The sequence below is a fragment of the Pneumocystis murina genome (assembly GCF_000349005.2).
Source record: "Pneumocystis murina B123 chromosome Unknown supercont1.7, whole genome shotgun sequence".
NCBI classification, from domain to species: Eukaryota; Fungi; Ascomycota; class Pneumocystomycetes; order Pneumocystales; family Pneumocystaceae; genus Pneumocystis; species Pneumocystis murina.
This window is the reverse complement of record NW_017802365.1, coordinates 298,323-325,319: the sequence shown is the minus strand read 5'-3', so window position 1 is coordinate 325,319 and position 26,997 is coordinate 298,323. Positions and strand designations below refer to the sequence as shown.

General features: G+C 25.5%; 8 protein-coding genes across 8 annotated transcripts; 3 read left to right on the top strand and 5 right to left on the bottom strand.

The window, feature by feature from the left end:
* The first annotated feature begins 303 nt into the window (after positions 1-303).
* On the top strand, positions 304-7,530 carry PNEG_02759 (hypothetical protein). Its single transcript, XM_007876599.1, has 6 exons — positions 304-324; positions 381-1,417; positions 1,467-1,604; positions 1,647-4,274; positions 4,322-7,195; positions 7,236-7,530. The coding sequence occupies exons 1-6, from the start codon at positions 321-323 to the stop codon at positions 7,470-7,472; spliced, it is 6,918 nt and encodes a 2,305-aa protein (XP_007874790.1). The 5' UTR covers positions 304-320; the 3' UTR covers positions 7,473-7,530.
* Positions 7,531-8,213: 683 nt separating this feature from the next.
* Positions 8,214-9,705, top strand: PNEG_02758 (hypothetical protein; the record flags this gene model as incomplete). Its single annotated transcript, XM_007876598.1, has 8 exons — positions 8,214-8,371; positions 8,421-8,483; positions 8,529-8,557; positions 8,602-8,685; positions 8,726-8,799; positions 8,845-8,927; positions 8,976-9,481; positions 9,533-9,705. 8 exons carry the CDS (start codon positions 8,214-8,216, stop codon positions 9,703-9,705), a joined length of 1,170 nt encoding a protein of 389 aa, XP_007874789.1.
* Positions 9,706-10,070: 365 nt separating this feature from the next.
* Positions 10,071-11,335, bottom strand: PNEG_02757 (hypothetical protein; the record flags this gene model as incomplete). Its single annotated transcript, XM_007876597.1, has 5 exons — positions 10,071-10,207; positions 10,254-10,419; positions 10,461-10,601; positions 10,641-10,912; positions 10,957-11,335. 5 exons carry the CDS (start codon positions 11,333-11,335, stop codon positions 10,071-10,073), a joined length of 1,095 nt encoding a protein of 364 aa, XP_007874788.1.
* Positions 11,336-12,062: 727 nt separating this feature from the next.
* PNEG_02756 (hypothetical protein) lies at positions 12,063-13,854 on the bottom strand (the record flags this gene model as incomplete). Its single annotated transcript, XM_007876596.1, has 6 exons — positions 13,524-13,854; positions 13,334-13,474; positions 13,205-13,291; positions 12,384-13,156; positions 12,136-12,337; positions 12,063-12,088 (listed from the first exon to the last, which is right to left on the bottom strand). Exons 1-6 carry the CDS (start codon positions 13,663-13,665, stop codon positions 12,063-12,065), a joined length of 1,371 nt encoding a protein of 456 aa, XP_007874787.1. The 5' UTR covers positions 13,666-13,854.
* A 98-nt stretch (positions 13,855-13,952) lies between these two features.
* Positions 13,953-19,755, bottom strand: PNEG_02755 (hypothetical protein; the record flags this gene model as incomplete). Its single annotated transcript, XM_007876595.2, has 13 exons — positions 13,953-14,264; positions 14,312-14,623; positions 14,671-15,327; positions 15,372-15,523; positions 15,571-16,498; positions 16,539-16,678; positions 16,725-17,095; positions 17,140-17,803; positions 17,845-18,772; positions 18,814-19,116; positions 19,162-19,446; positions 19,489-19,631; positions 19,674-19,755. 13 exons carry the CDS (start codon positions 19,753-19,755, stop codon positions 13,953-13,955), a joined length of 5,277 nt encoding a protein of 1,758 aa, XP_007874786.1.
* An 878-nt stretch (positions 19,756-20,633) lies between these two features.
* On the bottom strand, positions 20,634-21,206 carry PNEG_02754 (hypothetical protein; the record flags this gene model as incomplete). The annotated part of the gene is made up of 4 exons (XM_007876594.1): positions 20,634-20,695; positions 20,746-20,842; positions 20,893-21,153; positions 21,204-21,206. The coding sequence occupies 4 exons, from the start codon at positions 21,204-21,206 to the stop codon at positions 20,634-20,636; spliced, it is 423 nt and encodes a 140-aa protein (XP_007874785.1).
* A 123-nt stretch (positions 21,207-21,329) lies between these two features.
* On the bottom strand, positions 21,330-22,585 carry PNEG_02753 (hypothetical protein; the record flags this gene model as incomplete). The annotated part of the gene is made up of 3 exons (XM_007876593.1): positions 22,375-22,585; positions 21,504-22,330; positions 21,330-21,459 (listed from the first exon to the last, which is right to left on the bottom strand). Exons 1-3 carry the CDS (start codon positions 22,555-22,557, stop codon positions 21,330-21,332), a joined length of 1,140 nt encoding a protein of 379 aa, XP_007874784.1. The 5' UTR covers positions 22,558-22,585.
* A 175-nt stretch (positions 22,586-22,760) lies between these two features.
* Positions 22,761-26,501, top strand: PNEG_02752 (hypothetical protein; the record flags this gene model as incomplete). The annotated part of the gene is made up of 7 exons (XM_007876592.1): positions 22,761-23,360; positions 23,406-23,475; positions 23,525-24,378; positions 24,421-24,787; positions 24,835-25,160; positions 25,204-25,888; positions 25,933-26,501. The coding sequence occupies 7 exons, from the start codon at positions 22,761-22,763 to the stop codon at positions 26,499-26,501; spliced, it is 3,471 nt and encodes a 1,156-aa protein (XP_007874783.1).
* Between the last annotated feature and the right edge of the window lie 496 nt (positions 26,502-26,997).

Here is a 26,997-nt window from a genome sequence, read left to right as displayed (position 1 = left end):
GAATAGAAATATGCTATTTTCCAGTATATTTTTTTACTTTTTCAATATATAATTTTAATTTTTATAAATGTTTATTTTTTTTTAATATTTGATTCGAAATACAAAAAATTGTTAAAAATTGTCATTAAAAGAATAAACATTAAGCATCAAGATATATATAATAACTGTAATTAATGCAAATTATACATATTAAATATTATTTTTATATGGTTTAGTATATATTATTCTTGATAAAGAAGAGTTTTTGGTTTTAATTTGATATTAAATTGTCTGACTAAGTATGATTGAAAAATATTAGAAAAATTTGTTAAACTATAATAATGGGTATGTATTTTTTGTTATGTTTTTAGGTTTCTTGTTTTTATTTATGAATATAATAGCATCTAATGCCTTTTTATTCTCAGAACATCATTCTCCAATAAATAAAGGATCACTTGAAGTTTTATCTAAAAATTCTATTTCCTATGTACCAAATAGCCATATTTTGTTGAGTTCTGGCATTCAATGTGGTTTAAATGATACTAGCTGTATGGAAAAATCTCTTGTTCAAAATTTATCAAAAGAACCATTGTTATATTCTCAGGTTTCTGCCTCTGATCAAGAAGCATTCTCTCCTTCAAATCATACTGTTTTAAGCTCTCACAATAACGTTTTTTCCTCTCGTTTTTCTTGTCATATACCATATAATTCGTCGAAACATGAATTCAAGACACCTAATGAATATGTATTTTATATTCTTTTTGCTCAGTTTGTTTGTGTTTCAGAAAAAAAAATTAATACTATATTGGAATATCCTTTGGATTGGGAACCTAATATTGCTAAAATAGTTGGCGAAGGTGTTGATCCTATATTTGATAAGATTTTAAAAAGTTTGGGATACATAGCTAGACATAAACCCAAGCCTATTATTGATTCATTTATGTATTGGAGGAAGTCTAAATTAGAAGCATCTATTGCTTCTATACTTAATAAAGAGTATTTATTTAGTGAGGGAAAAATTAAAGATGGTTCTCAAATACAAAATTCTAATTCAAGCACTATTCAATTCAATCGAAGAGTCTCAGTTATAAAGGATAGAAGATCTCTTGTTTCAATATATATCTTATGTAGAGCACTTATTGAGATAATAAAGCAGGTATCTGCAGATACATTAGGAGACGAGCTTGGAAATAAGCTTGAGGAAATTGTTTTTAATCAACTTCGATCTACTAATCCTAGGGTTTTATCTAATAGTATCATTAGATTAGCTAATTGGAACCTGTTTGCTGAGCTTCTTGGTTGGATGAGTAAAATTCGTTTTTCTAGTGTCAGTGATCGTTTTATCGCTGATCTTGAAAAATTTAAAGGAAATATTACTAAAGAAAAAGAATTAAAAGTTGAAATGGTTATACATGGCATGAAGTATCTTAAAATAAAAGTAACAATGCTTTTCTTTTTTTAAAAAATAATGTTTAATTTTTTTTTAGTTATGCCCAGAAGATGCATTAGAAGAATCATCTGATTTTATTGCAAGTTTAGCTAGATTTTTTCAGGAGACCAGTTGTTATCGTATTAAATATGCTTATGCTACTCTTTTTCATCGTTCTATGCTTTCTATGGTTGATGTATGCTTCTTAAGAATATGGTTTTTAGATTAATTTTTTTAGAGTGCAACAGCTGAACTTAATTTTCCTTCATGGGCTGGAACTGTTGAGATGTTGTATCCTAAGGTTATTAAAATGTCTATGAAAGTTCGATTGTGGAATATGGCGTTTTCTTTAGCTACAACTCTTCTTTGCGTTAGTCCTAAGGATATGTTTTTGGCTAACTGGCTTAACCTAATTGGATCAAATATATTGAAGCTGAAAGATAAAACTACGAGGATATTTTTAGTAACATGCATAGCAAGAATGACATGGGTTTATATGTTTCGTTATTCTGAAAGTCTTAATACAACTACAAAAAAGTTAGATAATTTAATTTTAATGCTTTTTCCTCCAGGAAAACGGTATCTAGGTTTTTCGGAATCGTGTATTTTGGCTCTTGTTGCCTTTATCCGTTTTATTGGATTAAAACATCCCGATTATTGTTTTAAAAATATTATATTTCCTCTTATGAGTGCAGATACATCTAAGTTTTCTCAGGATTTTCTTGTTGTTGATGATTTGTCTCCAGAAAGAATGATAATTGCTATGAAGGCTGTCTTAGCTATTGTTTATGATTTATCATGTTTTGGAAATAGACCATCATTTCCTGTAATTATTGAGGAAATCCCTGCATATTCTGATGATCAGCTTAATTTATTGTATGATGTTATAAATAAGTCTATTATTAAAGATTATTATGAACTGTTTTCTAAGATGGTCTTTAAGATAGCATATGTATGTGATCAGAGTTATGGTTATAAAATTGAAGAAATTGATTTATCTTTACTAAAAGTGTCTTCTTTGAGCAATGAATCTTATTTATCAGGGGACTTAAAAGATAATCGAATATATCATGAGCTTTTAATTGTTAGTTTTGAAGCTTTATCAAAATGTTTGTTCAAAGAAGTATCTCTTGTAAAAGTAGTTGATATGATTTGTAAGAATCTTTTGCATTTTGATCTTGGAGTTTCGAAGGCTGCAAGTAATGCACTTGAGTTGATTGCTAAGCAAAATAAGGCACAAATAGTTTTATCTGCTGTTTCTAAACTTGTAATAAAGTATGATGAATTGTTTTTGAAAGAATATAATGTTTCTGCTACTGCTAATCAGAATATTTTTTCATGTACTGAAAGTATATTGCGGCTCTTTGTTAATTTATTGAAGATTTGGATTAAACAAATTGAAGATAAAGTAAATGAGAAAAAAAAGCTCTCTAATTGTTTGAATCAGATTACTAGTGATGTTGATTCTGAAGGAAGAGTAGAAATGACTAGTATATTGATTTTAGTTGAGGAAATAGAATCAAATGGTCTTTTTTTTTTGTTTAGTCAATCAAGAATTATAAGATGTTATGCTTTTGAAATGTTGCATTTAGTCGTTAAAATTGATGAAGTTATAGGTAAATGTGGCAAAAATAGTGTAGAAAATCTTTCTTTAAGTCAATCAATTAGACATGAAGATTTTACATATTCCAGAATAATAAATATATTTTATCATGATGGTTTAAGGCTATTGTCTTTTCCTGTTGATTCTTTGTCAGTTGTTGAATATAATCGATTGCAGAAAGTTCATGATGGTAAACGTAATGATATACTTATAAAAATATCAGAAAGTGAAAGTACTATTGATACTGCTATTTGGTTTCGTGTTTTTCCTAAGTTTGTTAAATTATGTTTTGAGAAATTTCCAATTAATGTTATTTTCTGTCGAAATATTGCCTGTTTAAGACTTATGCGAATGCAAAAGTTTATCATGAAAACTATTGAGATTTCAAGAAAAAATAATTCTCTTGATATATTGTCAAAGTATTCTAATAGACATTCTAATTTTTCAGATATTGTTCTTGAGCAATGGAAACTTTATCTTATAGTTGCATGTTCTACATTGACTTCAACTGATGATGAGGCTTTAAAATATATTCAGAAATATGAGCAAAAAAAAAATGTTATGAGTATATTTTTTGAAAAAACAATTTCTGCACATTCTGTTTTTCAAGAGATTCTTCTATTATTGGAGACAAATTGCATTGCTATTAAAGATTCTATTGTATCTGCATTAGAATTTATAAATGTAAATGTATATCGAGTATTGTTAGAAGATTTGCAACTCGTATTAAAAAAGTCGACAGAAAATAGTCATTTATTTCATTTTCGAATATCTGAGAAGTTTCCTCAGACAACATTATATGATTTATTAACTGAAGTCACGCATATTCTTCAACTTACATCTCATTTTTTAATGGAGGATAGTATAATTCAAGATGAGTGGATATTAAATACATTGGTATCTTATATCAAAGATGTTAGGATATTTATTGGTGAATTAAATCTACAAAGAGAATGGGAATATTTGAAGTTAAAGCGATATTTTTGTGGATTACTTGAAAATGTATACGGAGGAATTTGTAGAACCTCTGATCCTTTAAGATGGATGTCATTTGATGATCGAATATCTTATTTTTGTATGATTGAAGAATGGTGTGGATATGGTTCCTGTGAAACACTTGCTCAGAAGCATGAAGAATATATAAAACAACTAGTTTTAGATCAATATAAAGATGTACGTGATTTTAATCCTATAATTGCATCATTGGAAATCGAGAAGAAAAATCTGCAAATGGCTGCTCTTAATTGTATGACCTCACTTTGTGTAAGTCTTATATTTTTATCCATTATTTTGACGTTAATCTTATATAGTCTGGAAGAATTATACCGGTAATAGAAGATAATACTAATAAAAAGGACGTTGTATCATTTGATATTGATAGTTTTTTTCGATGGACAGATGCATTATTTTTAAGTCAAAATGAAAGAGTTTCAGATTTAGGTTGTAAAGCACTTTTTAATTTGTTACGATATAATTTGGATTATCCTGTTTTGCTTGAAAAAAGCATGCAAAAATGTTATGGATCTCATATGGAATCAAAATCTACCCAGTGTTATTTTTCTGTACTTGTAGATGTTTTAATAAATGCAACTATGTTTCCATATTCTATTCATCAAGTATTAGTGCTTTGCTTCTTTAGAATTGGTGATAAGAATCTGAATGTGAGGATTAATGCATTGCGATTGTTGAAATATTCTGAAGAATTAGTTTTTGGTAAATCATTAGTATCGGGATTCGAAGCTGCAATTTTTAATAATACTGTTTCTATTTATAGACGTGGTCAATATCTTCTACTTTCTAGATATTCGAAAGAGTATTCTGATTTGGCTTTTATCGTGTTTTCTGAATGTTTGAAATGTTTTTATTTAGTATCTGAAAAATTGCAAAAAGATATTATCATAATACTCTTGCCTTGGGTTCAAGTTATAGAACTTCAGTTTGATACATGTAATGAAGATTTAGGTTTATCTTCTTATATGGTTTTGGTTAATCTTTTAGAAATTAGTGTAAAATATGGTGATAGATTTCAAAATGAAATAGAAGAGCTCTGGACTGCTTTGGTTTCTGGCCCTTATGTTGGAAATATAAAGATTATTCTTGATTTCTTCGTGTCAAAATGTATAGAAAGAAAAGATCCAGCATTCGTTATTTTTGCAAAGCATGTTATAATTTATCTTAATAGATCTCCATTAGGATTTAAAATTATGGATACTTTATTTAATTGTCTCCAAAATCCGCGCTCAATGGTTCCTCAGCTTCGTGAATTAACTCATTATTCTAATACAAATGCTACTTATTCTTATATGGCGATACTGGATGATTTTTTTCCTCTTCCAAAAAAACCAATTATTTTTTCTCATGGACAGATAGCATTGATATTTGTGGTTGATTTAATAACAGAAACTGATTTCTCTATTGCTGCTATTTTACCATTAGCATTGCATCTTGCATTTATACATTTAGATCATTATATTGATTTAGTAAAGGATCAAGCAAAAGAAATGTTAATAACTTTACTAAATTGCATTAATTTTTATAGCTTGAAGGAAAGCGAATTATTGAAAATTAAAGTTAATTTTGTTAGTATTTTAAGATTTAAAGATTCTGAATTATTTTGGACTTACGATGATTTAAATCATAGTAAAAAAAATCCAAAAATACCTGAACAAATGAAAAAAATGGTGGACGATGTTTTGAAAATATGTTCTGTAGAATATAATGATTTACGGCAAATATGGGGGAAAGTTGCAATTACTTGGGCAACATTGTGTCCAGTTCGTCATTTAGCATGTCGATCTTTTGAAATATTTAGATGTCTTTTGCTTCCATTGGATCAAAATATACTTGCTAATATGTTAGCAAGACTATCAAATACTATTTGTGATAATTCATTAGATATTCAGGGTTTTGCTATGGAAATATTAGTAACTCTAAAAGTTTTAACAGAGAAACTCAATGAATCTGAGTTTAAGAATTATCCTCAGTTGTTTTGGGGTGTAGTAGCATCTTTAAATACTATTCATGAACAAGAATTTGTACAGTGTATTTTGATTTTGGAGGAAATAATGAAAAAAATTGATTTAGGTTTTCCTTCTAATGTTAACTTTTTACTATCAGTGTTCCCACTTAAATGGTCTGGAGATTTTGATGGATTGCAATCATTAATTTTAAAGGGATTGAGATCATCTACTTCTTATGATATAACTCTTAGAGTTTTGGATTTTATAGTTGGATTACCTAATAATGACATTATTGGGAATAATGAAAGATTGCTTTTTGCTGTATTGGCTAATTTACCACGTTTTTTGGATGCTTTAGAAAACTCTACATTATCTGAAAATGTTATTAACTGTGCTAAAAATCTCGAAGCTATGGCTAGCTCTCAAGGACTTTTAGAATTAGAAAAGATTATTTCTTCTTTTTCTAAGTCACGAATTCGTGTTAAAGAGGATTTCATAAAACAAATTATTTTTATAATTCATGATATTTATTTTCCTGAATGGGAAACATCTGCTCTTTTGTTTATGTTAAGAATGCTTTCGAACAAACGGAAGTGGATTAAAATAAAAATTATGGAGATTCTTAAGGTTATGTTACTTTATATAGATACTAGTAAGCCAAAGTTTTCTGGATTTGGTGCTGATTTGATATTTCCTCTTCTTAGGCTTTTGAAAACAGAATATGTTCAGCTGGCCATAGAAGTTTTAGAGAAAATAAATATAATATCTGGAGGTTCTATAGATAAGCATGTTTTAAGAATGATTTTGAGCAATAAAACTATTTTAAAAGAGTTTGGAAAAATTGAGGAATTGTTTGGTATTCCTGATGAAAATGGATGGGCAGTACCTATGGCTTCTTTTACTGCTACTATCACTAGGTCGAATGTGCATTCCGTGTTTTGCACATGTACTGTTGCATCTTCGAATACGAGTTTAATCACTTCAGATATTCAGTTTCATGTAGATGATTATCATGGAACAGATAATCATTCAGGAACTGCATTTTCTAAAAATTCTGATGATTGTGAGGGTGATTCGCTTGATGATATGGTGTCAACTTTGCATAGTCTTGATGTTTTTTTTACTGAAGATGCTTTGAATACCTCATGTGATTATGAATCATTTATAGTTGACACAGGGTTTGATTCAATGGAAAAATCTCAGAACGTTTATGAAAATCGAGTAGTAAGTTTGTAGCGTTTTTAAATAATATTTATTTTTTTAGGATTCAATTCTCGTAAATTTTAATGAAAAAAAACTAAAAGAGACATTGAATTCTTCTTTAGTAGGGCTTTTTGATTCGACAAAGATAAATGATAACATTTTGAATAAAAATATGGATATAGTTACTAATAGTCAATCTAAACCTTCTATTACTACTGGATGTTTGTTTTCTGAAACTGATAGGAGTTATTCTTTTTCTGAACATTGTATAATGAAGAATGATGATAAATGGTATTAATGTTATTAATGAAACTTATAATCTTTTTTTGAATAGATCTTTGAAAATATAATTTTCTAATGTTATGAGCATATAATTTTTTTAAGTTTGTATTTAGGATTTTAGAAAGTTGTTTATATTAAATCATAAATCGCTTTGAAATTCCTAAACTTTATAGTTTTAAAGATTTAGAAAATAAATTAAAGATTAACTTTTTTTAGCATAAGTTTAATCGGAAATAATAATTATATACATAACTATTTAATTTTATGAATTTTTTAATTAATATTGATTTAGATTTGATTAAATATATATAATATTAGCTTTGGTTAATTTTAGTGAAAATATATATATATATAATATATAATACTATTAACTATCAGAAAAAAAAATAGCTGTACTTTTTTATATAAGTTTGAGTTTATTATAATTTTGTTGTTTAATTTATATGAATTATAATAAACATATATTTTTACTATGCAAAAAATAGTATATTTGTTATTAACATTATGAAATTATTTTATGTATTTTGACATGTAAAAATGTATGTTATGAAAATATAAAAAAAATATATAAATAAAAAAATATTTCGATGTTATATAATTTGTTTATAATATTTTAAAAAATATAAAAAAAAATGTAAATATATAGTAATTATGGTATTAAATATTTTTTCTATAAACACTTAATAAATTATAAATTTAATATTTTTATTTAAAAAAATACGTTGGATTTTGATTTTAATTATCTGAATTTAACTAAATGAATGGATTTATGAAATATTCTAAACATAATAAATCTAGCTTTTTTTGTTATCCGGAATTGATTGCATTAAAAAAGTCTGAAATTTCTGGATTGAAAGAGCTTGGTGTTATTTATAATAATAATAATAATACAAATTTTGTAAAACAAATTCAATGGTATCATATTATTAATAACAAATATAAATTATTTATGGTTAAATAATAGGTCTCCAGATGGGATGTGTCTTTTGAGTTCTTCTAATGATAATATTTTGCGAAGTTTTATTATGTAAAGATACGAATAATTATATAATTTTAATTCTAATTTAAAAAGTTCAGATAGTATTTTAGAAAAAAACGAAAGTAAATAGATGGCAGTAATTTATATTTTAATTAAATCTTACTAGTTTCTGAATTACCATGCTCTTCCTTTATTCGATCTGCTGAGCCTGTTTATTCCTATGTTTGGTATCCTAAAATGAAACTAAATGGTAGGTTATTAATTTTTGGTATAAATAATTCATTTTATAGATCTTAATTCGTGTTGTTTTTTAGTTTCTGTTCGTGACCATCCTATTCATTTATATGATGCTTTAACTTCAACGGTTTATTAGAATAATTATCCTAAAATAATTTAATTTAATTTTTAGTTAAGGGCTTCATATCCTCTTATAGATCATTGTGAAAGATTTCTTGCTCCGAATTCCTTGATATTTTCTTTGGATGGTGCTAGGTTATATTGTTTTATATAATTAAATGTTGATTAATATGTTTGTTTTAGGTTTATCGCTGGTACTAATAATATGTTATCTATATATGCTTTACATATGTATGGTGATGGTCCTATAGCTACTTTTCATACAACACCCACAAGGCATTCTAAATCCTCTTTGTTTCATCCTATTCAAAAAGGTATTATTTCTTCACTTAGTCTTAATACTCTTGGAGTTCTTGCTGCTGGAACTTTTAGTTCAACTGTTGGTATATATTCTAATGAAGGTTGTGGTGATATTGTTTCTGTCTTTAATGTTGGTGATGGGGGTGTGACACAAGTTTTATGGATAAATGACTATAAATTGCTTGTAGTTTCACGTAAGTCTGAAAAAATGAGCATTTGGGATATTCGAACCCTTTCATGTATTAAAACTTTGGGTCCTCGTTTTGCTATGACACAACAAAGAATGACTGTAGATATTTGGGATAATTATATTATAGCCGGAAGCATGGATGGTATTGTTAGGATATGGAAAGATGATATTTTACTATTTGAATGGAATGCCCATCATGGTTTGTATAAATGTTTTATTTTTAAAAAAATATGTATTTATTTTGTTATAGATGTAGTAAGTTCTGTAGTTGTACATCCATTATATCCATTAGTTGCAACCTGTTCTGGTTCAAGAAAATATGATGAAAAATATTTTGATAAATATGATAATGATAGCGATAATGATATGAAATGCATTTCACGTAATTATGATAATAGTATTAAATTATGGAATTTGTTATGAAATATATTATTCTGAATAGTTTATATGAATATTATGGTATTAGAAATAGTATAATAAAAGTAGTAGTAAATAAATTTTGGATGTAAAATAGTTATTAAAATAGATGTTATTGAATTAAAATTAGGTTTATTTTATATTATAGATCATATACTAAATTGTTATTAAAGTTGAACATACTGCCTTATGTGGAATTACATGTATTTATATATCTAAGCAAATATGAAATATGATACTAATAAATATTAAAATATAAATTTGATAATAATTGTGTATATTGAAAAATGTTATCATAATACAGATCTAACTAATTAATAAACTTAATATTGAAATTATAATAAATTACAGAATTAAACATGTAATTTATTTTATGTTGTATATTTTGTGTTCCATTTATCCCATTGTGCCTTTAATGTTTGATTTCCAATGCTGAACCATCCAGGTATTAAATTTCTAGAAAAAAATTCGCATCCTTTATAATCATGAATTAGCGAATTTAATAAATCTGTCATATTTTAAAAAATATACTCTAACATTCACATGATATATACTTTTAAGGCATGGTTTTCTTGAATGTAAATCAGGAACAGCTGCTATTATTCGCTTTGAAATTTCTATTTTTTTAGGCTCATTTGTAAATTGTGCAAACAATATCTCTTCAAATGGTTTTCTGTTAAATGACTGAATATTAAAGATAGGTTCACCTGTATCAGTAACCTGAAAATAATAAATTGTTAATAAATTAAATGTATATATACTTTTAACCAGCACCATGAACCGGATTTAGACATCTTCCAATTTTTAAATAACTTATTCTCTACAAACTCATGAATAGACTTTTTGTTAGTCACCCATATACCAATTATCCCTTTTTTTGATAATAGTTTTTGTATAGGTATCTAGTAGTATTAATATAGATTTTTTTAATATTTTTTTACCTTCATTAAGATGTAATTAGAACTTAATGAATATGCCATTTTTCTAGCTGATGACTTGTTTTTCCATGGAGGATCAAAAATAATAATATCGAATGTACCATTTTTAATAATATATTTAATTAATGAATCTATATTATCTTCTATGTTTCCTAAAATAAATGATGATTTAGGAGGGATATGAAAAATATTGTTTGAAATTTTAATAGATTTTGTATGATAATCTGAATTAATTACTACACGATTATAAATATCTAACCAGTTATAGCTATTATCTACTGTTGTTAAAATATAACATTAATAGTTTAATATTAAATACTTTCTAATTCCAAATCCTCTAATTGTCCTCCAAGGAGTTTTACTGATTTTAAAATGTTATAAGAGCATAATGAATTTAAAAAAATATTATTTTCTAGTGTTTCTAAGAATTTTATTTTTTCTTTTGTTATTATTTTTTTTTCTAATGTCCATTTTTCATTTTTTCTCATATAATGCATTTCTTGTAATGCTTCATTTATTTCATCCTTCCAATAATTATACTTAGTGATTAGGAATTCAGATTGATGTAATGATTCAGATTCAGGTAGTTCAAATGGTTTTGTAATTGGTTCTTTGGATAAAAGAAGTGGATTTATAGATATAGGAATGTCTAGAAGTACATGTGACGATGGTGTCTCTAAAATAATATCTTGGTTCATTTCATAAAATTATATAAACAATTAAAATATTGTATGTTTTAATAATTTAGTCTTGTAATAAAATATACTCGAAAAATGTATATCTCAAAAATATGATTTAATTAAAATATATATTAAAAATATTTTTTATAAGAAAATTAAACATTTTATTAATGAATAGTCATTTAACATTAATAATAGAATTATAAATATATAATAAATCATATGCACTTAATTATAATTTACAAATTAAAATGTTTGTATTTATATAATTCATTTTATTTCTGGAAAATATATAAATATCATATATATTACATTTTTTAGTATTTACTATTTATTAATATTTCAATGAGTATATATATTTATAATAATAATATATATTTAATAAAAAACGCATATTTATAAATTAATTATATATAATAATTAATCTAAATCATTTAAAATTATTATAAAAATATAATAAGAAATGAATATATTAACTAATTTATATCCATAACAAAAAAACATTAAATATACATTTTTTCTTAAAAAAATATTTAACATATACTAATTGGTTTTTTATAATAAGTTTTAAATTTGTTTTAACATTTTCAAAAATATATCAAAAAAATGTCACAGTACAACTTATAAAAATTTCATTATAAATTTTATTTTCAATATAATCTAACATTGAATTCTTAATATAATAATATTAAAACTGAAAATAAATCAATTTTCTTAAACATTTAGATACATCAAGAAAAACATTTCAATCCCGAAAAGCATTTATGTTCTCTAATATTAATATTATATATTTAATATATATAATTTAATATACAAACCATTATTCAATGAATCAACATGTAAAGAAGATAAATGAGAAGGTTGATTAAGCAAACTTAGAAAAAATTTTGAATCAGAAATATCCTTATGCATAAATGACTGATATTTAAGTAAATTATCAGAATTTTGTATGGAATATTCATTGCTCTTATTATAATCTATTTCATTAGATGTTATTTTAGAGTTATGAGATATCAAACGCTATATATATATTATATAAAAAAAAAATGTAATTTAGGTTACATACATTCGTAGAAATAGATTGATTCGATTTTCTTAGCATATCCATTATTCGTTGAAAACCAATTTCATCACTCGTCTTAGAAGTAGTAATAGAAATTTCAGAAAATTTATCATTATAATCAGACCCATAAATCAAACCAGTATCAGAATATTCGGTAGACAAAGGTTCATTATTTGATGAAACATTCAAATTATTTTTCTTTACATCACTTATCAAATTTATGGAATCACTAGCGAAAAAAGTAGAAAAACGAGATGTTTGATTAGAATCAAGATTATGATATCGTGAAGATGACACTTGTCTTGAATTTGATAAAAAATACATCGAGTCAAATTCACCATCAACATTTTTTAATCGAGAATAACTGGATGAATTTCTATCATATTTATTATCGTATTCAGAAATATATTCCTCTTTATGTTCTATAGGAACATCTTTTCGTGAAACTTCCAATTTAAGAATAGTTTTTATACGATCTCTAGAATCACCAGATATAATTGTATTTTTTAAGTCCCTAAAACCTTCAACATTTTTATTATCGTCAATTATACTAGGCATATTATTATATTTCATATCCATCTCCCATGTCTTAATTTCATTAATAGTATTTTTTTTTGCATTTCTTATTAAATCAGATGAATTAAGATTTAAGGGCTTAATTCTATCAAGAGAAGATTCTAGTAACGTATTATTACGATTTTCAAAAGCTGATTCACATTTTTTTTCACGAAGACTCGTACGTATTTTACGTTTATAGTACATTTCTTCAGCAAATTCTAAAAACATAATCATATGCAAAGAATGAATAAACATTATTCATATACCCTGACTAGTTTTTGGTTTTACATTTTCAATAGCTATAGATTTTCCATGTACTATTCGTGCAGAATTTGCTTCACAGTTATCATTAACTCTAGACTTAAAAAAATTCATAAATCCAAAAAAGAACATACCATCATCATTAAATATATGCGCAATACCATATTTAGTAAATGTTCTGGAAATATTGTCATCATTATTATCAATATTAATAACATTATTCCTAAATTCCGGAATAAAAGATGCAGTATTATATGGATCAAAAGTCATCATATCTATACCAGAAATTTATAAAAAAAAATATTTTATACTTTAAGATATTACCCGAAGCATAAAATGATTTATAATCTTTTATACTAGTAAACATTTCAACATCACCGGAGGACCTAATATAATAGAATAAAAAATAGTATATTTTCAGAAAATAAAGTTTAATACCTTTCTTTAAAAGAAACATTTGCATCATTATATGATTTATTATATTCCACTTCTGTCTCAAATCTTAATTATTAACATAAAATTAGATTATATTTTTCTATTTTTGCAAACCCTATCCCATCAGGCAACCTATCTGGCTTTTTAACAAGAGGAGACTCTTTAATATCAAACAGCTGTTCTACAGAATAAATTAGAGACATAACTCAATATAATCGTCAAATTTCGAATTTTATCGAACGTCAAAACGATATCAAATTCATTAATAGATTTAAATTATTTATATAGATAGATTATAATTTCTTGAGCTAATTTATATTACAATTTTTTTTTTTCTCTTGATAAATTCAACTTATATTTATATAGATTACTTAACCTTGAATGATGAAAACGTAAAAACAATCGTTCTAACATTATTTTCAGCGTTCCATCTTTACAAATAGCAATTTGTTGATCAATCCAAGAAAGTATGCCATAATCACGGACCAAAGAAACATTAACTTCATATATATTTGAAGCAAACCAAAAAAGTTTAATAATTTTAAAACGAATATCATTAGTAACAATTTCAGAAGAGAATAAACAACACAAAAGTTCAAAAATATGTCTCTTCTTATATATATTATAATCCTAAGCTATTTTAAACATCATGTATCCAAGTAATTCAAAAATATTACCGATAGAGTCCTTAAACCAGAACTTAAAAACGACATTAGCCAATTACTTTGCTTATAGTAATCACTCGACGAATTCCAAAGACTAAAAAATATAGGAATATCATGGAAATCAAGTTTTGATCTTTGTAAGTAAAAACGACAAACTTCATCAAACAAAAAATGAGAAGGATTAATTATTATTTGTATAGATAACGCCATAAAAAGGGAAACAACATAGGGAATAGGTTCCAATTCCATACCAGAAAGACTTATAGATGACTTCAGTAGTTGAAAAAACATCAATATTTGATTTTTTTCAGAGAAACAAATAATCTAGAGTATTAATCTTAAATAATAAAATACAAAGAAACACAAGAAACCTTATTTTCAAACATAGAAAGTACAGTTAACGCCATTTTTCTTATGGTTCTATCATCAGAAGATAAAGATATCAAAACATATCCTAATATATTAGAATCAATCAAAAACTTAATTAAAATATGTTCATTAGAAATAAGATATGCCAGAACAAGAGGAAGAAAAAAAGAAAAATCATATACATTTTCAATTACATCGCAATATAACCATAAATCATCCTTATATATTTGAGAAAAATCCAATAAAGATTCTTTCATAATAGGAAAAGAATATATGCTTTTTTTAAGAATCTCAGAAGATAAAAAAACAGTAATGTCATCCGTATCAAAAGAAATTTCAAGCGGTATATTTTTCTTGGTCTCAGATTGAATATTAAGAATAATTTTTTTATTAAAAAAATTATGTCGAACAAATTCCTCATATTTTTGCAAGATATCCAATAAAATCACATCAACAGCATTCGTAGTACCTGTATAGACATTATAAATACTTTCAATTATATATAAAGATATATGAGTAGACAAATTACAAATTAAATAATGAAGTAATTGAACAATAATTAATCTATGCTCAAAAAAAATAGCAGAGTTGGTATTTATATCATTCCAATTGCTACTACTAGACAAAATTAGCGATACAAATAATGTAGAATCTTCTATCTTCATAATATAAATACAGATATTTAACATTATATGAAACTTACATTATGTTTAAACTCCTTAACAACATAATAAATAAATTTAACTACATTATATAATAGTATATGGTTTTTAAGTCCAAATTTTATTAAAAGAATCAAAAGACTCTGCGAGACATATTTCGATAACATTTTCCCCGATGATTTGAGATAATTAGCTAATAATTATCAAATTTTTTTATCTCTTAAATACAATTTAACTCACCAAAAGATTCCATAAAACCAAGACAATCATCAGAAAGCTTTATATCATCCGAAAAATATTCTATCAATAATTTTATAATATTATTAAACCAAATTCCTATATATTTTTCAACAATCTCATTTCCATACCTATAAGCCACAAGTTCTATCATTTCAACAGATCTTTTACTTAAAATTATATTATTATAACCTATACATAATTTATCAAGAATATTTTTCCCATCTTCAAATAACAAATTTAGTTTTATACTTTGATACAAAATCTGGAATAATATAAAACCCTTTTCATTTTGATCAAGAAACCCGTTTAATAAATCATCCTTAATAAACTGCAACAAAAATACAAAATGATGATTTAATTTATCTGTTATAAGTTTTTTTTTCTGTAATGAATAATCTTTCCATAAAATATATGCATTAATAAAACATAATAAATTAGGAAAAAAAAAAGGCGAAAAAGTAGAAATATTTTCATACTTCTTTACTATTTCACATACTTTTTCAGTCATAATTTCAAGAAAAACAGAAGATTTAGAACAAATTTTACTGACCAAGTCTGAAAAGAAGATATTTTCCGTATTTTGAAATATTAAAAAAAACACATTACCTATAAACTCATAGAAAGTAAAAATAGAATCATCAGGTAAAGAAAAAATTTTAGCTATTAAAAGCTCAAATATATGATTCAAAGAATATCCGTTTTTTAGTCCTGTATTTAAAATTAAAACGAAATCAGAAATTGTAACAATTTCAATATTGTTCACAGTGAAAAATCGACCAAAAACAAGAGTAAAAAAATCTAAGATATCAGAACGTGTATCACCAAAAGCATGTATTTGTTGTATATATCTCTTCACAACTTCTGCCCATATTTCAGAAAACCGATCTTTTGACCAATATGGCTCTAATAATAAAAAAATTTCATTCCACTATAAAATTTAAAAAGTTTGCAAGACATTATTCTTTTACCTCATCAGAAGATAAAGATAGAATTCTTATTGAATCATCAGTTAGTACTTCTATAAAATTCTCATATGTTTTATTCATAATTTCAAATAATAAACATGAGTCCAATGGTTCTATAAAGTCTATAACGAGATATATAAATTCTTTTGATTAAATCAAAAATAGTAAAAAAAAGTAAAAAAATCCTACCCTTTGAAAAAATCCGTATTTTAAACGAACTGAAATTAGATCCAAAATTTAAATAATTGTCAAGCCATCTGTTTTTTTCAATTATAATTTCCCTAAATCTATCATAATCTTTAGTGTCCCTTAAAACATCACCAATAGATCTAATTATTTTAAAATATTTTAAAATAACATCATTAAAATCATATATAATTTCCCTATTATCAAAAAAAAGGACATAAATCATCATCTTCAGAACAATGACATCCAATAAACAAACATTAATATATTTATATCGGATATAATGTATTATATTATCAAAATGAATGTATAACTGTGATATTCCTCCATGCAAAATAAAATCAATTAAAATAAAATTATCAGATAAAGAAACACTTTTTATTCAATCAGAAAAAAATAACTAAATAAAGGATAATACCATGAATATTTATAATTCACAAAAGAAATATTTTGAAACTTTTTAGTAACTAAACAAAAACTGGAGCCTTTTGAGCAAACTCCAGTTAAAAATGATTTTTCTAAAAACTCTGTATATAATTTTGTTTCATTAAATATACAAGCAATCTCAAATGATCGTTCTTCCATTGATTTCGTTAATTTCCAAGATATTTTTTTTGAAATTTCCCAAATATCTTCATTCAAAGTAAAAAATCCAAGAACTCTAGACAACCATGACGCAATCAAAAATTTATCATCATCAGAAGACATAGAATATTTAAAAAAATAATCCCATTGCTCTATTAATACAATTAACACTAAACTAGGAAATCTCCCGTTAATTTCCAATTTATAATCAAAAATAAAAGAGACCAAATAATCCATGTATTTGTAAGGAGAATTCATATAAAGCATCAGGCTATCACCTAAAAAATCAACTATAATATTAACCCTACTAGTAAAGCATTTTACATCATCTAAAGTTTTTAATATCAATTCTGCAGAATCCATACGTAGTGCAATAGAAAATGCATTTGAAGATATCAACAAAGATGAGATAAGATTTTTATATTCATTTCTAAACTCATTATTTCTTGAAGAAAGATAAAATTTGACTAAAGTAGTAAATATAGTCTCCGAGAATTCTTATAAATTTAGAAAATTATAAATTAAATACTAAATATACCTTGATTTTTATTCCACCATTTAGATATTGGAAGAAATCTATAAGATATACGAAATAAATAATAAAGAATAAGAGAACCATATGAAGCTTCTTCCGATATTTCAGAAAAACCTTTTATCAAAATTGATGAATAATCATATTTTCCAAAAAAAATAATTTCAGGAAAGGTTTCCATATAATATACAAAAAGTTTTATCACAGAAAATTTTAAAAGATTACTAGATTTTCCCCAAACTGACTTGAATACAAAAAAAATAACACGAATATCAGGCAAACGTTTTAAAAACATTTTTCTTAACAATAATCGATTTTTTTTCCATTCAAAAGTCTTCATATTAAAATCATTTTTTTTATCCAATATAGTCATTATTTGACGATATTTATTTATTGAAGACAAAATCAAATTTGCCGTAAAAAATACAACCAAATCACTATTATATTTCAATCCTGAACTAAGCGATACCTTTGTTAATGCTGAAGGAATAATATTTTCTAAAATAGTAGTAAGAATTAATTCAGAAGAAATAGAAGAAAAAGTCATGAGTGGGATAGGTAAAAGAACAAGAGACTGATATACAGAAGATATACTTAACCAAGATATTGTTAAATGAGGTTCAAAACGAATATTGAGACTAAATTGTGGCGCGCAATATGCAATCAATTCAGGGCACGCCTGACATATCTTTAAAAACAATTCCTGTTGAAGAATATCCTGAGTTATTTTGAGTTTAAATATAAAAGATGATAAATTTTTATTGTATATTAAAAGACTCTTATTTTTTTTAAAATCAGTTTCCAATTTTGGATACCATCCATTGCATTCAAAGCATATACCCATTCCATGTTTAGTACATAATAATATCAAAAAATTATGTATAGCCATAGATCGTGAGATTCCATCATCCGTCTCAGAATATAAAGCAATTAACTATACTTTAAATATTAATTATTTAACATAACTAAACTCACTTCATTCAAAACATTCTCATTAAATATCGACATTTTTATACTACGAGGTATACCTTTCTCAAAAATAACAAATTGAAGAATAATATCTAACACCTTTTGCATGAAACTTAGATCATCTTTAACAAGACCAGAAAAGATATCATAAAAAATATTTTTATAACCAAAAAGTTCTAATTTCAAAGAAATGGGGCCAAATTCCAAAAAACAAAATATAAACCTAATCATAAAAGTTCTAGGTGTCTCAAAAGCCAAAAACCGTGCATTAATTCGTGAAGATGTATTAATTGAAACCTTAGAAAAATTCTATTTAAAACTTAATTCTAAAATTACTGATTAACAAAAAAATACCTTCATTATTTTAGAAATAACCTTATGCGAGAAATCAAAAGATTTAAAAATCTCTAAAACAAAAGACCCTAAATTAAAGCATGACATTTCAATTAAAAGTCTTAAAGTCCCGATAACCAAAATATCTATATTGGAGGACAAATTACGATAAATAGATTTAATATGAAAATCCAAAATTCTTTTAATAATCTTATTGCCTGTTGTATAACTACCTAGTAATCCAATAATTCGTATTACAAAAATCAATATTTCCAAAATAAGAGAAACAATAGGAAAATCATTGTTCTTTCAACATGTTAAAAAATAATAATATTAAAATAGTATGACCTGATGAAAATACATCCAAAGTTCAAAAATTTCTTTACATGGAACTTCCGTATTAAAATAAGATAATAATACTGAAGAACTTCCTAAATTTTCATAAAAGCGTATCTCACAATCCATAAAAAAATCTAAAATTTTTTTTAAACCTAATAATATATCTTTAAATATCATATATTTATTATATTTACCAATTAAAACAAGGGAACGATTTGAATAAATTTTAGCATTAATTAAATTTCTCAAATCATCAACAGTTATATTATTTGACATCAATAGATTTCTTAAGGAATCAGTCAGTGTAGTTTAATAAAAAAATAAACAATCATAATCTAATATTTTCTGAGTAAATTATCGAAACTTGAAAAAAATTCAAAGCATTTTTCCATATTATTTATAATATATTCATTTTAAATATGAAAAAATATCGGAATACTTTATAATACTAATCTAACTTCAACTACTTAAATCTATTGCATATAACATAGATACTAATTCATATTAAAAATCTATAATTTTAAAAATATTTTAAAAAAATTGACACAAAAAATTTCAATATTAAAATTCTATCTAAGCAAAATCTTACACAAATTTAAAATTAATTGCATTAAAGAAATTATCATATAGACTATTAGAAACTTAATTAACAAAAAAATGCTAAATAACTTAGGTTTGATTAAACTTATTTATTATTGAGAATGATTTAATCTAAAATAAAATTAATTAAATAATTCTTAATAATATTTTGATATTTTAATAATAGAAGCTATTAATATCTTTAGTAAATAAAAGCTATTAAACTTTCAATGTTATAATAAAACATTAAAAATGAAATTTTATTTTCGATTTTATCATTAAAGTACAAAATTTCAAAAATATTTCTCAAAAACAATATCTATAGCATATTTCAATTATGAATTAACATTTTTTGAACTTGTAATAATATAAACATTATTTTACCAAAGAATATTTAATACATTTTAAAATAAACCTATCTAAAATATTCTAATCTAAACCAAACATTTAATCATTATATATATTCACATCAAAATCCAATTGAACTCATATAATAATGGAATAGAAAGAATCCTAATATTCTATTTTATTATTATAAACTTTAAAGGCTAATACCATTTAAAGCTTTCTAAAAATTATTGTATAAATATTCTTTTCTCCAATTCACTATGGAAATCGACAAAGCAATCCTCATCACCTAATTTTGTTAAATACTATAGTAACTATATAATTAAAAAATTATAAAACCTAAGAAAATTTCATCAATATCTACACTACTATCATTTCCAGTAAGTATATCATGATGAATATTGCTTGACCTTCCAAAAATGATAGGCCTAAATTCCTACTCAAATATATCATATAACAATAATAATAAAAATAACAAATACATACAGAATCAATAATCTTCAATTCCATTTTACGACGAATAGGTTCTGAAATGCCAAAAATTCTATTTAACAATTCCATTTTCGATTCATGTTCCTCATACTTCCATCTTTTTAGAAAAACCTCTAAATCATGATACGAATTAATATCTAATTCTGAAGATTTAAGACCAAATCTAAAAGTATCATGAATAGTTTTGACAGATTGACTAGAAGTTGTTTGTATAGGAAATATAAGGGATTCAGGTAATCTAGAGAAGCAAGGTATCTATTTAATATTATTTTAAGTATATAAAGAATACTTTCACAATTTTTTACCATAATCTAAACTTTTTTAATTTTTTTAAATTATCGATTTAAAAAATTAAATTTATATGCAAATATAAAAATATAAATATTATAAACATATAAACATATAAATAAATTATTCGAAACATATCTAGATTATTTACATTTTTTCTTTAAAATATTACGTTTTATTGCTTCTTTTTTCTCTACATCCATAATATATGTCTCAGTAATTTTCCATAAACTACTTGAAATATCAGAATTAATATATTTTTTTGTACTAATACTTAAATTTTTAATTTTTTTTTTAAAAAATACAGATCTACTTACTCTCTCAGTGAACATTTAACTATTAATTTTCCTCCTTGACCAGTTCCGCATTCAGAACTCATTATGCAATATAACAAACTTTGAGCACCTTGCTTGCAACTTTTTAAAACAATATACCACAAAGGCCACATAATGATATATAGAAGGAGTCCCCATAAACTCCCAAAACTTAAAAAACGAAGCGTCATATGAGATCTTACAAAACCAGGATCTACAACATAGCAACGCACATTATTTGGAAACTCATCTGGTCTCTTATAATTAGATATGCGGTTCTGGAATTCTCTTGCAAAATTCATAAGAGCAATTTTTGATGCTCCAAAACATTTCCAAGGACGTGATGAAGGATATCCCCTTCGATGGAATTCCAAATCCATAAGATCTAAATCTCCTAACATATAAGTAGAACAAATAGTAAGAACTACCCTAACATCTCTTCCTGGAGGCTGAGATCGTAATGCCGGAAAAATCAAATTTAAAAGATGAAAATGTGCTAAATAATTAATACCCCAATGCAGTTCAACACCATCCTCAGTAACTAATTTAGGCTTAAACGGAGGCAACATCACGCCAGCACAACATATTACCATATCAAGCCTTCTTGGAGGAATATTATCAATCCATTTAGTAGCAAATTGCCGAATGGAATACAAAGAAGATAAATTACACGTTTCTGCAAATATCATATGATTATTAGTCCGGGCTCTTAAATCATTAATGTAATCAATTGTCCAAGAATCAGAACAAGATCTAACTAGAAGAATTATATGAGCACCTCTCTTAGCTAACTCCTTTGCAACTTCTGCACCTATTCCAGAAGTTCCACCCTAAAATTCCTTATAAAAAGCAATAATACATAAACTAAACATACAGTAATGAGAAAAACACTTCCATTAAATCTCCTGTCTGTCTTATTATTTGCTCCAGAAAAGCATTTTTTTAAAAGATAAAATAATATTATTAATGAAATATATTTTTGAATATTAGTAAAAACATATTTTTCATAAAACACAGGAGATAAATTAATCAAATGTGCTATAAATGGTATAGGCATGTCTATAAATATAAATAAATAAGTTTAAGGATTTTATTTTAAAATCCTAGGTTTACAAAAATGAATCGATATTTTTTACATAATTTATAAAAATTAAAAAAAACATTTATTTAAAATTTTACACAAAAAATATTAACTTTCAAAATTTTTATAATTTTAATATAAATACATATTTTTTATAATACCTGCATATTTTTTTTATTATGGATGAACTTCAAAAACTTGAAAAATTGAATCTAATAAATATTATAACACGAGAACTTGTTAACCACGTGGGAATAGAAGATGATAACTTAGTGGAGTTTATTATTCATTTACATTCTATTTCAGATTCTTTAAATGATTTTAAAACTAAACTGGAAGATGCAGGAGCAGATTTTACATCTTCATTTATAGAAAATATTGATCGTTTAATTTTGTTAATACAACCAAAATCTGTAGAAAAAAATAAAAATACAACTAATAACGAAAATAATGACAATGTCAGTACTGATGATGTGAAATCTAAAATTTTCAAGGGGCTATCAATTCCAGATAAGGAAATTGACTGGTATCAAGTACCTCAAACAGATATTCATACAAATAATAAAGATTTTTTGAAACTTAATGAACCAACCAATAACAAAAATGAAGAAATATGCATTAATACAGAGAAAAAACGTCGTGTATCACATGAAAATAAAAATCCTATATATGAAAAAGATTATCAACATAAAAAACATAGGAAAATAAATAATGAAGTACCAGCTAATAATTATTCTAAAAAACTTGATAAAAAACCAGAATTATATAAAATCTATAGCGTTAAATATCTTATAATATTTATTATTATACTGATCCTTTACTAGGGAAAAGTATCAGGAATTAAGGATTTTGGAATTTTTGTAACTTTGGATGGTGTTCATGGAAAAGTGGATGGTAAAATTTTGTTTTTTACTTTTTTATACTATTTATTCAATTTATTCAGGACTAGTACATATTTCATCCATACAAAGAGGACATGTAAATCATCCATCGGATATTGTATCAAAATTTCAAAACGTTATGGTTAAAGTAATAAAAATAGATCAAAATGGGCGTATAAGTTTATCAATGAAGGATGTAGATCAATCTACCGGAAAAGACTTAAATTTATCCAAAAAAGTGACAGATAGAGATTTTTTAAAAATATCTGGAAATTTTCCAGAGAATTATCAAGATATACCAGTAATAGAAGATGAAGATTCAGATTATCCAATAAAACAAAGAAAGCGTCTAAATTCATATGAACGTTGGGAAATAAAACAGCTAATGGCATCAGGAGCTATTTCAGCAGCAGATTATCCAGAACTAGATGATGATTATAATTTACATATCAATGGAGGAGATGATATAGAAGATGACGAAGACATTGATATTGAAGTAAGAGATGAAGAACCTCCATTTTTAGCAGGACAAACAAAGAGAAGTCTTCAATTGAGTCCAATAAGAATAGTAAAAGCCCCTAATGGGTCTATGAATAGGGCAGCAATGCAAGGAGAACAATTGGCAAAAGACAGAAAAGAACTACGTCAACAAGAACGTGAAGCAGCGAGTAGAGAAGAATTTCAAGATTTGAGTGCACAATGGTTAGACCCAATGGCTCACGGAGAAAAAACTTTTGCTCAGGACCTAAAGAATACAACATTATATAAGAAAACAAATGATATCCCTGATTGGAAAAAAGCAACATTTTCTAAAAACACATCATTTGGAAAAATAACTAATTTAAGTATTACTGAACAAAGACAAGCATTACCTGTATTCAAGCTTCGAACGTCATTTGTTGAAGCAATACGTAAAGTGTGAAATAGATTCCTATTATTTAAATCTAAACAACTCTAGAATCAGTTAATTATAGTTGTTGGAGATACAGGTTCAGGAAAAACTACTCAAATTACTCAATATCTTGCTGAAGAGGGTTTTGCAAATAATGGCAAAATCGGATGTACTCAACCTCGTAGAGTAGCAGCAATGTCGGTTGCTAAACGTGTTGCAGAAGAAGTAGGATGTCGCTTAGGTCAAGAAGTTGGTTATACTATTCGTTTTGAAGATTGTACTAGTTCCAAAACAAAAATCAAATATATGACGGATGGAATGCTTCAGCGTGAATGCTTGATAGATCCCGACTTAAAAAGTTATTCCGTGATCATATTGGATGAAGCACATGAGCGCACGATTGCAACTGATGTTCTTTTTGGTCTACTTAAAAGTAAATCTTATTTTTTATTTATTTATTTATTAGTACTAATTAAATAGAATCCTTAAAAAGAAGACCGGATTTAAAATTAATAGTTACATCTGCGACACTTGACGCTGAAAAATTTTCTTCATATTTTTATAACTGTCCAATCTTTACTATTCCAGGAAGAACATATCCTGTAGAAATATTATATACAAAAGAGCCAGAAAAAGATTATTTGGATGCAGCCTTAATAACAGTAATGCAAATTCATCTATCAGAACCTCCTGGTGATATTTTGCTATTTCTTACAGGTCAAGAAGAAATAGATACTAGCTGTGAAATTCTTTATAAACGCGTAAAAGCATTGGGTTCACATGTACCCGAACTCATTATTTTGCCAGTATTACGTCCATCTTAATATTTATTTTTTCTAATCTATTTAGGTTTATTCTACATTACCAAGTGAAATACAAAGTAGAATATTTGAACCAGCACCTCCTGGAAGCCGCAAAGTTGTTATCGCAACAAATATTGCGGAAACATCTATTACAATTGATGGAATATACTATGTAGTTGATCCGGGATTTGTTAAATTAAATAGTTACGATTCTAAACTTGGAATGGATAATCTTGTGATAACTCCAATATCTCAGGCACAAGCAAGACAACGAGCGGGTCGAGCCGGACGCACAGGTCCTGGAAAATGTTATAGACTTTATACAGAAGCAGCTTATCATAATGAAATGCTTCCTAATTCTATTCCTGAAATACAAAGACAGAACTTGGCACATACAATTATTATGCTCAAAGCTATGGGAATCAACGATCTTCTTCATTTTGATTTCATGGATCCTCCTCCAGTTCAAAGTATGTTAGCTGCTTTAGAACAGCTATATGCTTTAGGAGCTTTAGACAATGAAGGACTTTTAACAAGATTAGGTAGGAAAATGGCAGACTTTCCTATGGTACCATCTCTTGCTAAAGTATTAATTGCATCTGTTGAAATGAATTGTTCGGAAGAAATGCTTAGTATAGTTGCTATGCTTTCAGTCCAAACTGTATTTTATAGACCGAAAGATAAACAGCAACAAGCAGATGAAAAAAAAGCTAGATTTCATCAACCAGAAGGTAACATTTAAATTATATACTCAATTTAAGGTTAACTATAAAAGGTGACCATTTAACACTTTTAGCAGTCTATAATTCATGGAAATCTAATTCATTTTCAAACGCCTGGTGTTATGAAAATTTTATACAAGCTAGAAGTATGAGAAAGGCACAAGATGTAAGACAGCAATTATTAAGCATTTTTCAAAGATATAATTATGACGTTATATCATGTGGGAAAAATTATGATAGAGTTCGTCGAGCATTAATATCAGGATTTTTTAGCCATGCAAGCAAAAAAGATGCCCATGAAGGATACAAGACTATAGCTGAAGGAACTCCGGTCTATATTCATCCATCATCTTCAATTTTTGGTAAACCAGTTGAATGGGTTATTTATCATGAACTTATTGCTACAACCAAAGAGTATATGCATTGTGTAACATCTATAGAACCTAAATGGCTAGTCGAAGAAGCCCCTGCATTTTTTAAAATAGCAGATCAAAATAAAATATCAAAATCAAAACAAAGAGAGAAAATTGAGCCTTTATATAATAGATTTGCAACGGATCAAGATGAATGGAGGATATCAAAACAAAAACGTATTGCTCATACTAGTTCAACATTTGGTTAATATATAAATACTTTACATAAAATATACGGATTTTATGTCTAATATTTAACATTGTTTTATAAAATTTCTAAATCGTATTAAATATTTAAAAACTTGGATATTAAAAAATACATAATTAAGTTTTGAGTAATCCATAAGAAAAACATTTATAATAAATATTTTTATTACTTTAATTATACGTAAATTTATTAAATCAGTAATAGTAATATATATAATTCAACATTACTATTTTAAAAAATGAATAGAAAGTATTAAAATTTTTTAATAAATCCTTTTTATAAAATAAAGTAAAAATATAATTTATATTTATAGTTGAAATTATGTCCGTACATAAATTTAATATCTAATATACATTAAATATAGAATAAATATTTTTATAAAATGTTAAATTAAATTAATATAAAATTAATAATACAAATATTTTTTTAAAAATTGAATTTTATAATAAATAATTTAGTCTCAACATAATCCATTTTTTTTAAAAACTTACATCCTA